The 15167-nt window shown below is 34.6% G+C and overlaps 1 protein-coding gene across 4 annotated transcripts in view; it reads left to right on the top strand.

Moving 5' to 3' along the window:
- SRGAP1 (SLIT-ROBO Rho GTPase activating protein 1) overlaps positions 1 to 15167 on the top strand; it is a 306573-nt gene that overhangs the window by 129712 nt on the left and 161694 nt on the right. For all 4 annotated transcript variants that reach the window (XM_074269751.1, XM_074269754.1, XM_074269753.1 and 1 more), the window contains exon 3: positions 9573 to 9735. In XM_074269751.1, the coding sequence (XP_074125852.1) occupies positions 9573 to 9735 (163 nt within the window). The remainder of the gene's footprint in view (positions 1 to 9572; positions 9736 to 15167) is intronic.

The raw sequence follows: 15167 nt of genomic DNA, 5'->3' as shown, positions 1-15167 counted from the left end.
TCTTTAACATGCTTCAGAGGTGATATTCAAATTTAGGTTTCTTTTTCAAGTTTATATTGCTATTCAAGTAAATATATTTATATTTGTTAAATCATCTTCAGTGTTTCAATCATTAAATTGTCTTCCTATTTTCTACAGTTTGCCCCTTCTCCATTTTTATTTAGACATATTCATATCAATACAGTTGAATTCAAATCCAGATATACAAGTAACATCTAAGTTCTAGCTCTGGATTTTCCTTCAGTCACTTAGACCTTCAGTAACAGTGTAGTACAATATGTTTGCTTTCTCCATCTGTAGAGATTGTAACTCATCTGCATCTTCTCATCCTGTGCAACTCTTGTCTGTATTTTCCTTTATAATACGATCTAACCAGTGTGCTAGTGACCTCTTTTTACATTTTATGGATCTCAATGAAATACTTGGTTTGGTTTCAATTTTCTTACATTCTGACCCTTCATGTTCAGGATGAGGATGGGAGAATTAAATATACTTTAATCTGATCTTTACTAGTACTGACCCTAGATTTAGAAATGACCTTTTTGTTAAGATTATTCATTTTTTGAAATGGATACTTCCTACTATGATAGGCAAACTTATCCTACTAGTGATTCTCAGGTCCTCCAACCCTCCCAACATGCCATGCACACATTAATCACCTGCCTCCCTGTATTTCCCATCACATCCATGAATTCAACTCCTATCTATCCCTGGGTATAAGTTTAAGAGAAATTTTTTAAAATTTAAAAAAATATGGCATTATGCTAAGGGAATAATTATTGCAATTCCTTATAAATTCCTGGTGATGTCAGTTACTAAATGCCACATTAGCAGAAAATTCAAACTTATCTGGAGTAATAGAAAACCCCTTAATCTCATTTATGATCATATTTAAAGTTTGAGGCTAGTAAAACAATACCAAAGGTTGAAGTAGAAACTTAATCCACAGCGAAAATATTTTTAAGGTGGTGAATGATGGTGGTGTATAAAAACAATGGTCTATTCTCAGTCTTTGGGACTTTTTTCAGTCAAATATTATAAACTGTCTTTACTAACAAGGAAAGACTGTAGGTAACCAAAGCCCCCTCCCCCTCCCTAGACTTCTGCTAATTATACAATACACTATTTAGTAGTCTATAAAAAAGGATAGTTTACTTTACCAAGAGAAGCAAGTTCTTTAGAGTATAAAATATTTCTAACAGAAGCCAAAATTCCCCTTCTCTGAAAAGCATTTCCTTCAATTATGTATTTTAAAAAATATATTCTGAGGAAAGATCTGTAGGTGTCTGTCTGTCTGTCTCTTTCTCTCTCTCTCTCTCACACACACACACACACACGTATCTCTGTATGTATGGAGAAAGAAAATTCTATATATCCATATAGATATAGCTATAGATAGTGAGTGTGACTGAGAGGGAGAAAGAGGAGAGAGGGAGTTTGGAACTTATGCATATATCTTTTCTTCCTCATTGAATTGTAAGCTGGTAGGGGGAGGCATGAGAGCCTGGATAGATTTGCTTCCTACTTCTGCTAGTTAGCCAGCTCTATATCAATTTTTGGCCTGTTTCAAATAGGTTTAATAAGAATTGGATATGGGAAATAATTTCAAAGTTCTTACAAAAAGGATCTAAAAGCTGGAATAAAAATGAAATTCTTTATGAAAAGTCTATAAAAATAACTGGCCCATGCTTTTAGAGCCTTAGAAATAATATGGATTTAGATTGTGCTTACCTGATTCATGGGTCGCCATGAACAAAAAAATCTCTTATTTAGTCTCTATGCTTAGTTGGGTTGGTTTTTTGATGGGATATGCTCATTAGATTTCTAAGATCATACTTTATCTTTCCAGCATAGTTGATCTTATGAAATTATCTTAGAACTAAAATAACTAAGATAACTATGAAGTTATCTTAGATAATTCTCATAGATCCTCCTGTTTTTAAGTGATACTGTTCTGGTTACATTAAACTTTAGAATATTACAGGATCATCGCAATGAACAAACGAAAAAATATTTTATTAGGTTCTTTTTTGTGTAAAAAAATCACTACTAAGAATTCATATGAGGTTCAGCATGCAAAGTAATAAAAAAGTATAGATCTCTTTTTTTAATTTAGAGGGGACATTAGAGATGCAAGAGTCTTTGTCTTATCTTTAAAAAGGAAAAGATTTGGAATAGATAATCAAGACTTGTGTTTTTTAATTGCTTTGCATATATTATTTTATTCAATCCTTACTGTTCAAAATAGGGATATACTTCTGACCAACATTTTTTTTTTTTGGCCACACTGAGGGAGTTCCAGAAATAAGTTGAAGAGGGATTCCCTATGATTGATGGTGTTCTCCAAACATTTCTATTTGCAGAAAACATTGTACTAATTGCATCTAGACCTAGTATCTAGAAGAGTTGGCCTGATCATTCATTTAGGTATGACCAAATAGTTGAAGAATATCTTTTTCCTAGATTATAAAATGTATTTGGATTCGTTAGTATGTAAGTCTGGAATAAATAATGCAGGTGGACAATGGTCCAGATTTAAATAGGAGGAGAAGAAAAGCAGATTGTATTTGTCTTCAGGAAATTGTAGAGTATATATAGATTTATATTTTTAATGACAGCATTCTATCAATGTTGCTTTATGATCATGAAATGTTGAATATAGCCATCTTTGCAGATTTCAAAATAAGGAGCAGATGATGACTATGAGAGAAACCTACACATTATGATCATTGAAGAACTTGAAAGAACAGGAGGAAGTAAATGATGAGAATTAGTTAATTACAGATGGACAGCCTTGTGATAGATCCACTGATATGTTTGTGATATCAGGAGAAGACAAGAAAAGCCTTATGTCATATGGATCCTCCCGGGGGGAGAACATGGCTACAGGGTCAACTATGATTGAAATGGAAGAAATGCAGTCTGTATTGTTGAAAGGAACAAGTTGTTTTTATTCTCAAAGAGGATCATAACTTCAGAGAGAATTAATTTAAGTGAGGAAGGGCTGTGCAAGGTTACCTGCCCCACTCTCCCCTCCAGAACTATCTGGGTTCAGTGGCCAGATATAGATTAGGACAAGTGGACTTTGCCCTGGATGCATTGGGAGACCTTGGCCTTTTTTAAGCTATGGTCCTCAACAGGAAGGAACAATCAATTTTAAAATAATATTAATTTCATTATTTTTATTATTTATTTATATTATTATTTATTAACATTATATAATAATACATATACTATATATAATGTGTTATAATATGTATTATATTAATATTATTATATATTAATTCTATTTAATTAATTATTATTATTTTTAATTTGAATATTGAGAACTAAGATCATCATAGCAATCTTGTGAAATAAGTCATACCAGTATTATAACTCATCCTACAGATCAGGTAAACAAGATTCAGAGTACTTATGAGACTTGCCCAGTGTTATAAAGCTGGTGAGTTTTGGAGCTTGTGATTGAAACAAAATATTCTGATTCAGCATCTAATGTTCTTTCTATAAATTATAAAGAACTAGCCCCTCTTATCCTGGAGTGGAAGGGGGCAGGAATTGTGAGTGATTATAGAGAATAAGCATTCTAGAATACTGAATTGAAATGACATGAGCAAAGGCATTGAGGCAGAAGATTAAAACTCATGTTCAGATAAAAATAAGTTGACCAATTTGGCAAAAGCAGAGAGATCATCATCTTTAAGGTCCTGTCAAGCTCTCTATTTGTGATCATTGGCAGTGATAAAACCTAACAAAGTACTCTGTACATAGTTGGAACTTAAAATATGTTAATTGAATTGAGTAAGAAGTAGGGACCATAAAGGTAGGAGGGGGGCTTAAATTTTAGAATAGGGAGTTTGAACTTTATTACATAGACAACAGGGAGTCATTGACAATTTTTGCATTGAGGGACAAAGTATAGAAAACTTAGCAATCTTTCAGGAAGTTTTAAATCTTCCCGTATAGATGATGGATTATTATTTTTTTTTTTTATTATAACTTTTTAGTGACAGAACATATGCCTGGGTAAGTTTTTACAACATTATCTCTTGCACTCACTTCTGTTCCGATTTTTCCCTTCCCTCCCTCCACCCCCTCCCCTAGATGGCAGTTAGTCTTATACATGTTAAATATGTTATAGTATATCCTAGATACAATATAGGTGTGCAGCGCCAAACAGTTCTCTTGTTGCACAGGGAGAATTGGATTCAGAAGGTAAAAATAACCTGGGAAGAAAAAAAAAATGCAAACAGTTTATACTCATTTTCCAGTGTTCCTTCTCTGGGTGTAGCTGCTTTTGTCCATCATTCATCAATTGGAACTGAATTAAATCTTCTCTTTGTCGGTCTCATTTCCAAAATATATAGAGAACTGACCCTAATTTATAAGAAACCGAACCATTCTCCAATTGATAAATGGTCAAGGGATATGAACAGACAATTCTCAGAGGAAGAAATTGAAACTATATCCACTCACATGAAAGAGTGTTCCAAATCACTACTGATCAGAGAAATGCAAATTAAGACCACTCTGAGATACCACTACACACCTGTCAGATTGGCTAAGATGACAGGAACAAATAATGACAAATGTTGGAGGGGATGTGGGGAAATTGGGACACTAATACATTGCTGGTGGAGTTGTGAAAGAATCCAGCCATTCTGGAGAGCAATCTGGAATTATGCCCAAAAAGTTATCAAACTGTGCATACCCTTTGACCCAGCAGCGCTACTACTAGGATTATATCCCAAAGAAATACTAAAGAGCGGAAAGAGACATATATGTGCCAAAATGTTTGTGGCAGCTCTTTTTGTTGTAGCTAGAAACTGGAAGATGAATGGATGTCCATCAGTTGGAGAATGGTTGGGTAAATTGTGGTATATGAAAGTTATGGAATATTATTGCTCGGTAAGAAATGACCAGCAGGAGGAATACAGAGAGGGTTGGAGAGACTTAAATCAACTGATGCTGAGTGAAATGAGCAGAACCAGAAGATCACTGTATACTTCAACAACAATACTGTATGAGGATGTATTCTGATGGAAGTGGAAATCTTCAACATAAAGAAGATCCAACTCACTTCCAGTTGATCAATGATGGACAGAGGTAGATACACCCAGAGAAGAAACACTGGGAGGGGAATGTAAATTGTTAGCACTAATATCTGTCTGCCCAGGTTGCATGTACCTTCGGATTCTAATGTTTATTGTGCAACAAGAAAATGATACTCACACACATGTATTGTACTTAGACTATATTGTAACACATGTAAAATGTATGGTATTGCCTGTCGTCGGGGGGAGGGAATAGAGGGAGGGGGGGTAATTTGGAAAAATGAATACAAGGGATAATATTATAAAATATATATATATATATATAATAAAAAAAAATAAAAAAAAATAAAAAAAAATTAAAAAAAAAAAAGTAGAACTGTTAAAAAAAAAAAAAATCTTCTCTTTGTCGAAGATGTCCACTTCTATCAGAATACAGAGGGTGGATTATTAAGTAAAGAGAGATGTAGAGCTGTTTGTCTTTAATTCTCAAAGAGGACCAGCAACATTAGGAGGATAATATTTTGTCTTGCAAGTAAATTGGATTTAAGTAAGGTAAAGATGTACAAAGTCATCAGTCCCACTCTCTCCTGCAGTTATGAAAGTCCAGTGGCGAGACATAGGTAAAGATAACCCTTGATGGCCCAGGATGCAGTAGGAAACCTTGGCCTTTTCAGGACAAGGTTCTTTCCTTGTTTGTCTGAGACAATACCCATTTGAGTAGTTACAGATTAGATAAGAACTGAAGTAAACAGAAGCATTCATCTTAGCAGGAAAGACCCTCTAAGAGTTTCTGGCTAGAACAGAACAATTGCTATTTATACTCATTATGAGTCTTCAAAATCAAAACAACAAACCAATGAGAGTTGGGATGGGACTTATTAACATAACAATAATAATAATTGAGAGAGAGAGAGAGACAGAGAGAGAGAGAGAGAGAGAGAGAGAGAGAGAGAGAGAGTGAGAGTGAGTTGTCCAAAGAAGGAGATTGTTATATAAGGAGGTGTGAGGGACATTAGGAACTGAAAGGACAGTATATAAGCAATAAATGTTAGCTCTCCTAATAGACAGGAGTGAATCTGCTGAGGTTTGTTTTGGGTTTTCCCCGCCCTGGGAATCTTGATTGCTCTATTTTTAAGGATCATTTATAGGCTAGTGGGTGATTTCCAGATTAAGAAGAAAAGTTCTGTTCCAGAATTGAGCCTGGCCCCACCCTTCATATTTTCATCATTCATTCATTTGTCCATTCAACTCTGATCTGATCTTATCTTATAAGCTGGGCAGATGGGATTATTTGAAAAACACATGCTTCAGAATCTTCCTTCTGCTCTAGATCTGAGTAACTGACATTATTCAATGACTTATTCAATGAAAACTATATCTATTATATGCAGCTTTCTATGCATATCACTCTACAAAGTTCTGAATATGAAACTTCAGTGAAAAAATTGGGGGTATGGTTAGCTTGGGTATTCTTGAACACCAAAACTAGAAGTTTCTAGGAATGTGCTTTTTTTTTCCCAATCACAAGGGTTCATTTCCTGCCACCTGGCTTTTACCCAGCCAACAGTACCCAGTAATTTGTGTATGTGTGTATGAGACAAAAAGAGACAGAGGCTGCCAAAGCCTGACACTTAATAAAGGATCTAATAACTTCAAGATGATTGTTTCAAGTTTTTGTCAACAGTAACTAGTCACCAGACATAACACATCTGCAGTTTTAGGTCTCCACCTTAAATAAAATAAAAAGTTATATGTACTTTTAAAAAACTGTTTCCCTTCTTATGCTATGCTAGTTTTACAGAGTATAAATCTGTTCTCATTAAGGAAGCAAGGACTGAGGGGAAAGTTTAATAAATAACATGGTATTTTTCTTGTTAACTTAGAACCTATATATTCTATAAAAGACAAGGAAAAAAAAGTCTACTGTTATTTATTAATAACTGCTCAAGAATCCTTTATCTTTCACAAAATATATTCATAGTTAGTGTGTAGGTTAGACAAGAGAAAAGAATATCAAATTTGAAGTTTTATTTTGATGACATTTAAAAAGTTAGAAGTTTTCAGAGGTCTATTGTAAAAATTCATTCCTGTTGGAGTTTTCCCCAAAGTATAGTTGGCATTGACAGAGCATAATTTATTTTATTTTTTTAAATGAAGGTGGTGGTGGTTGTTTTTAATTAGCAAAAAATCTTTTTTTTTTTTTTTTTTTTCCTCTCTCTCATCTTTCCTCTACTCTCATTGGGGAAACAAAAAACCAAAACCCTTGTGGTAAATGTGCATAGTCAAGCAAAATCAAAAAATATGTATGTTGACAGAACATGTTTTGGATCAATAAAATAGAATTTTGACTTGCTGAAAAGTTAAATTGTGAGCACTGTAGCTGAGCAAGTAGAAAGCTCGACTTCACCAACTGTCCTATCCTGGTTACATTATAATCCAATGACTATAAATGACCATGAGCAGTAACCTTCTAAACCTGAGTCATAAACAGAGTTTATGTTATTACTTACATTTGGGGCTGTTGTGTAGTTTTATAGGTGGTTTTTAAAAGTTCTTTGTTGGTGCCTCATGTTAGCAGGAAGGGTAATGCTGGTTTCTTCAAAGTAATATCAACAGAACATGAGCTCTGGTTTATCCTACCAAGAGAGAAAGTCTTCAAAGAGGGGTGCACAGTTGGGATGTAAGTATTTAAGTATTTAAGAACGTCTCATTTGCCAGATACTGTACTAAGTGCTGGGAGTCCTTGCTCTCAAGGAGCTTATATTCTAATAAGGGAAAACAACACATAAAAGGAAGCTGAAAGAGGGGAGAGAGGAGAAGATATTCATATCCCCACATAGGACATGCATGATCTCATGCGTGATAGAGGAAACATCAGAATCAGGAGAAGAATCAGGAAACATCAGAGTCAGGAGAAGAGTCTAAAGAGAAATGAAGTTATGGCTGGCTTGGACATTTCTCTTAAAATGGTAGATCCAGAAGAAGCCAGCCAATCAGAAGAAGGTATCATGGGAGTGGAGTATATTTCTAATGTGAGGTTAAAGCGGGAGGAGGGGGGAGCAGGGACGGGATTGTGAAGAGGCTTCTGTGGCATAGTAAAGTATCCCAACTCTGGAGAGTTGGGATATTAGACATATTATTGTAGCATTTTCATTTCTACACATTGTTTGGGAGAATAGAGACATGAATTTATATCCCCCTGGAAGTGTACCTAACCAGACATTTTCTTTTTTTTTTCTTTTTTCTTTTACATTTGTTTTTAAAATTTTCAGATTTTAACTTTCATAATTCCACATTCTCCTTCTTCCTTCTTCTCCTACTTCCCCCATTGAGAAGGTACATGGGAAGTTATGCAAAAAGTTTCTATAAAAAACATGTTTCAAAAGAAAACATAAAACTTATCCCCTCCCCAAAAGAAAAACCCTTAAGAAAAAATAAAGTTTTAAAAAATATGCTTCAATCTATATTTACATAATCAGCTCCTTCTACGGGTAAGGATGGCATCCTAAATCCTTCAAAGTAGTCTTGGCTCATTGTATTGCTGAGAATAGCAAGGTCATTCACAGCTGATCATCCCACAACATTGCTGTTACTTTGAATATAGTATATTTCACTTTTCATGAGCTCATGGAGGACTTTGCAGGTTTTTCTGAAAGCATCCTGCTCTTCATTTCTTAGAGAACAATAGCATTCCATCATAGTCACTTACCATAGTTTATTTGGCCATTTTTCAATTGATGGGAATCCCTTAAATTTCAATTCTTTGTCCTGAGAAAAGAGCTGCTATAAATATATAGATCCTTTCCTATCTTTTTTTTTTTTTTTTTTTTTAATCTCTTTTGGGATTCATGACTGGTAGTAGTATTGTTAGGTCAAAGGAGATGCATGCTTTTATAGCCCTTTATAGCCAGATCTTTTCTGACATGAAATGGACTGAATTTCCCTAGCAGACTTTGAATCGTGGCAAACCACATTCTTTTGTGAGGCAGGAGTTTATTGATTTAAATGTAATCATAAATTGTCTTTATTCAGTGAGATGCTTAAAACTAAGAAGCCTCGGAGTTCTGTGGATGTGAGGGGTCCCATGGCACTTTTCTAAAGAGTGTGTGGGTTTTGACCAAATATTCTTGGCCCGAGTTTTCTCTCTTCAAGCCAGGGGATCAGTTGGCCATATGCCTTCTGGCATATAGACGAATGGATTAATGCTGCTGATTACACCTTTTGTAATACAGGTGCAGAATGAGTGTTGCCTCAGACAAACTGAGACCTGACAAGGAGCTTAATTTTTAAGGACCAAGGTCCCCCACTACCTAGAAGGGCCACTCTGCTGGTGAGAGTGATAACTTTTCACTGCTCTACCTCACTTAAATCCAATTCACTTGCAAATTAAGACATCACCTTCCTGGTGCATTGGCCCTCCTCAGGAACAAAGAACAAACCACAGCAGCCTTGTGTTGTACTTGACTTGCTCTGATTTGAGTGAACTGTTTGTAATACTGCATTTCTTTGAATCCTTAGGAAAGACCAGAACCTTTTATCTCCTGTGAATTGCTGGTATTTACTCCTGAACCAAGTAAGAAGAGAAAGCAAGGACCATGCAACATTAAGTGATATCTATCTGAACAACGTCATCATGCGCTTTATGCAGATAAGTGAGGATTCTACCAGAATGTTTAAAAAGGTAATGTTCCCATTTCTGCCACATTGTGCTCCCCTGGACATATATGCAGTTAACGTTTAGTTTCACAGGGACAAAACTGTTGAGTAGTATACCTTTTTCCCTTTATATCATTTGTAGGAGCAGGCATCTGATTTTAAATGAGGAATCCTGGTGGGATGTTTTTGGTTAATTACAACCCCTGCCCAAAGGAAGGAACTATCCGCAGCTGGGAATGTTCAGACTGGAGAGAAAAAACTTTAGGTTCAAGGAGAAATAAGGACTAAAAAAAGAACCACATCTGCAGCTTTAGCTACCTGAAAAATGCCAAGGAGGACTTAATCCCCTCCCATATGTACCTTCTCCCTTCTGCTAGATGGCTTCCTGCCAACAACACAAATTGGGAAAGAAACCAGAAAAAAAGTTCTTACTATACAACTAATTTCGTTATGTGGACATTTTCATTTTGAGCAATGAATAAGTTGGCTCTCTCCCCATGTACAGAGTGCAGCTCCTGCATAGTAACAAAGCTGGCCTCTGTTTTTGATGTTTACATGACCCAGAATTTTTTCCAGCTGTACAGTGTCATGGTGGTTGTTTGGTGTATATGCTTATACCTATTACTCACTAATTAATCATGGAGTCTTAAAAAATGAACAAAAAAAAGTCCCACTGACTATTAACACCATATTTATAGTTGAAAGTTTTCAAACAACAAAAGCATAGTGTTAATAATAGACCAGCTGAAAAATTTCCTGCTGATGTTTGGTGTGACCATATTAGACTTCTGTCCTAGAAATGGAATTTGACAAACCCTAATGTTCTTTTTCTATAATGGGAAAAATGTTCTTAGTCAAAAGAAGTGGAATCTATAGACAAGTCCAAGGAGGAGAAAATAAGTAGTAGTAATTTCAGGTTATGGGATTTTTAAGGAAGTCATCCTATAAGTTAAATAGAAGAGATTCACTGAAGAGCTTATTAGCAATACTTATAACTGACATTATGTACTATTTCATGCTTTCCAAAGAATTTTACACATACCAGCTGAATTACTATCGTTTTACATCAAGGATGTTTAAAAAACAGTTTTGGAAGTAAGGGTCCTTAGATTTTTGTTTGTTTTGTTTTTTGTTTTTTTGTCTCATGGATCCCTTTGACAGATTGGAGAAGTCATGGCCTTCTCAGAGTGTTTTGAAGTAATTGAAATAAGTGCTAAATTTATTTGGAGATTAGTCAGTAAGTCAATAAATATTTATTAAATACATACTGTATATTAGGCACTGGTGCTGGGCTTTGGGAGTTACAAAAAGAAGCAAAAATATATACCTTGCATATGAGTGAAATGAAAATATATTTTCTCCCCAATCTAGCTTCATAAAATTGAGGTCCATGGATCCTTGATTAAGAACTCCTACTTTAGAATGTGTCTCTGTCATTGATAAAACTATTGAACAGATGGTACAATGTGTCAGGCTCCAAAAGATCTCTGTATTTTTTATCCACAAATCTTCCTATGTCATCTTGTTTCTTAACTCTCCATTTGCCCACAAGGATATTCTTAGAAACATTATGAAATGCTTTTCTGTATCCTCTATTCTATATGACTTAGGCATGACTTAGCCACCTATTTATTGATCTTACTTCACTTCCCCTCAAAAAAAGTATAGGGGGAAGAAATGAAGTTAATTTAATATAACTTGTTCTTAGTGAATCTGTGCTAGCTCTCCAAAAAGAAAGCCATAATTATGTGGTCATAAACTTTTTATAGAATTATTTGTAGAATTTTGGTAGAGATTGATAATAAGCTTGTCTAATCTGTGATTTACAGAGTCTACTTTCTTCTCCTTTTTAAAAAAAATCTGCCTGTCCATTATTCCGATATTTCTTTTTTCTTCAACTTTTAGTTTCATGATTTTATCTACCAAGGTTTTTTTTTTGTTTTTTTTTTTTTTAATAAAAATTATTTATTTTGTGACAGAAACATGAAACTACTTAGAGTTATTTATCTCTTTATATATATATATTGGTATACAATTATCTTATCCTTTATGGTTTGAAAATTTTTCTGATGGAAGAGATGGAAACAAAATGAGAGTTGAGTAAGCAACTTCTTGTCTTCCTGAAGCAGTAGCTCTATCTTTTCCTTCTTTTTTTATTTTTGCTTTCAATATGGCTTAAAAGATAAATCTAATTTTTTTTATTATTCATTAGCATTCACCACAAACCTTGTGTTATTCTGGATTTTAACCTTAGTTAAGCTCTTCTTAAAAGTGAATGCTACTACTTATTTATCTGTGTTTATATTTCTTATATGTCTGTTTAAATTGTCTTATCAGAGAGCACTTTATTCAGCAGCATTGATTTCTTAAGATTTTTCTTCTTCTTTACTCAGATCATTCTTAATTGTATAATCAGAATTTTATTATTGAACTCCACTTCTCGCTTGAGCTGAATTTCCTTTGATAGTTTCTAGCCATAGATAATGTTTATTCATTATTTGATTAGCATTTATGGCTTCCATCTCTTGAAAGTATTTGAAATGGCTTATAAGTGAAACATAATAGCGTCCTAATTGGTTTCCCTACCTTGAGCTTCCTCCCCCATTCCAATCTATCCTCATTACATTACAGCTGGCATAGTGATTTTCTTAAAGCAGGTAAGACCGTACTACACTCTCCTTAATAATCTTAATTGAGCTGTCCTACCAAATCAGGTATAAAATCTTTGCTGAGCATTTGAAGCTCTTCACAACTAACTCCCATTCTAGGTTTCTACTTCATCAACTATCCCTCTCCTTCATGAATGTAGCATAACTGGCTTTGCTGTTCCTCAGGCAAGAGATTTACTGTCTGGAGTGACTTTTTCATTGGCTGTCCACCATGACTGGAACACTCTTCCTCTTACCTGGAGTGAATTAATGCCTTAGTTTTGTTAAGAAGATTCAGCTCAATTACCAACATTTTCATGAACCTTTTGGCTACTACTACCTTATCCTCCCCAAATTACCTTGAATATGTTTTATGTATACCTGCGCATTTTTTTTCTCTCTTTATTAGAATATAAATCTTTTAGGTCAGGACCATTTCAATTTGTGATTTTCTTGTTGTTGTTATTAATATCTGACACCTAATGAGTAATTGAGGTAAATGAGAACTGAAATTAAAAACCAAAATAGACACCAGTTCAAGGAAGGAGAAGACACAAACATTGTCATGTATCTGAAAAAAACTTGATGGATATTGATAGCTTAAGGACACCTCCCCCACCCCACCCCACCCCAAAACCCCCCCAACAATCATCATTTATAAATTGTCTGTTATGGGTAGCTAGGTAGCTCCAGGCCTAGAATCAGCAGGCTCTGAATTCAAATCTTACCTCAGATCCGTATTAGCTATGTGACTCTGGGCAAGTCACTTAACCCTGTTTGCTTTTGTAAAAATGAGCCAAAGAAAGAAAATGGCAAACACTCCAGTATTTTTGCCAAGAAAAACCCGAATGATGTCACAAAGAGTGTGATACAACTGAAATGCTATAGTAAATGTGCCAGCTAAAAGCTGGGATTACAAAAGAAGGTAAAAATTTCTGCCTTCAAGGAATTTACAATCACTGTTAATATTCTGGGCTAATCTGTGTTAACATTTTGACTAGAGAAAGCATACTGATTAATTCACAGGAAAAAAACAAAACAAAACATTTTCCTAGTACTTAATGAGGAATTTACTATTGTGGATCCTTTTGTAAGGATCTGTAAGTAAAATTGTGGCTGATATTTAACTATATAAAAGATGATATGACATTAAAGTGAGTAATTCTGGTAGTGACCCTGTATGAAAGAAGTGAGGATAACATGAAATCATAATTCGATCAAAGCATTCTGTGGAGAGTTGAGATAATAAGTCCCAGCTCCTTTGCTTGTCATTGATCTAACTTCATACACTGTTGGATCCTGGAAATTCTAAATGTATAGAAAGACTATTAGACTGTGTCTCTCAATGATCAGATATTTTAAGGAAGCATTTGGCAGATGCTGGAATGCAGCATGACTTGATTGAAGTATCTAAGAAAAACGCTGGCTTGCAGAGGGGAAAAATAATCTTTTGGGAAAGTTTAAGAATCTGACTTGGTATTTCTATTCAGGAAAAAGAGCAAACAAAATCAGCTGAGACAGTGGCACATCAGGTTTCTGGAGAAAGTCTTTTCTTCAGAAAAAAATTTGTATAAGTATCTTGTTGAAAAGTGATCCCATCACCATTAAAGTCGGCAGCACATAAGGCAGAAGAGCTGATTTGAGCCTGAAAAAATATTTAGAGTAAGTAAGTGTCAACCAGTTAATTATAACTTCCATATGACTCCTATGGCATGCTTGATTTTATAAGCGACTTGTTATTCATTCCTTTTATAAATATCAGTCAGGTCACTATGTCAAGTAGAGAATACAAAGAAGAGTGAGACAAGATATTTGCCTTGAGGGTGCTTAATAATCTAGTAGATGAGATAAAATATGAATACAAATGAGATTAAATGTGACAAGCAGAATTGGAAACTTTAGGGCTTTAAATAAAAATACTTTAAATATTTATTATTATCATAGCTATATAGAACTATAATTATAATTGTAATAACTTATAGTTATTGTGTATCTACTCTCCTACTAAATTACTAAGGTATTATAGGAATATAATACAATATAGAAATTATAATCATCTTGGTGTAATGTTTAGGGAGTTGGTCTTGGAGTCAGAAAGATGACTCATGTGACTTTATTTACATATTTGCTGTCTAATCCTTTACCTCTATAATTTTTACTTCTTCATCTGTAAAATGAAGGGATTGAAGTCATTGGCCTCATGGGTTCTAGTCTTACCCCTGACACATACTAGCTATATAATAATTCTCTGGAGATTTAATCTCTCAAGGGAACTTGCCAAGGCCATAAGTTGCAAAGAAGAGACTGAACTTCACTGGTAAAAGAAGCTCTGCCCTAAGAGATCTTTACCCAAATAAAGTCATAAATTTTGTCCTACACAATAGATTGACTGTATATTGACCAACCTTACTACAGGTTGATAGTACATAGATTTTGTTTGTAATATAAATCTGTGTAATGTATGAATGAATGACAAAGTTTTCAATTGCTTATCATATACCAGGCTGATACACTTACCAAAAAATAATAAAGATAGTCCTTGTTCTCAAGGAGCTTACATTCTAATATCAGATGGCAACACAAATAAGGAAGTAGTGGAGAGAGGGCTTTGTCACAGGGATAGTGAATGGAGTCATAGAACATTAACTTGTACTTTAAATAAATGGCCATGTGTATTTGAACACTCTTTCCAGAGCTAAATGGATTAGTGGGAGGGATATATGAAAGGCAAAATGGCATGCTAATTAAGGAATAGCACTAGTTCTAGTACTAACTGGTTACAGTGAATGCTCACTTGTCCAGAAACCCA

This window comes from Sminthopsis crassicaudata, chromosome 5 (assembly GCF_048593235.1).
Source record: "Sminthopsis crassicaudata isolate SCR6 chromosome 5, ASM4859323v1, whole genome shotgun sequence".
Lineage (NCBI taxonomy): Eukaryota > Metazoa > Chordata > Mammalia > Dasyuromorphia > Dasyuridae > Sminthopsis > Sminthopsis crassicaudata.
Note: the sequence above shows the minus strand (reverse complement) of the source record. Positions and strands in the feature narration are given on the sequence as shown.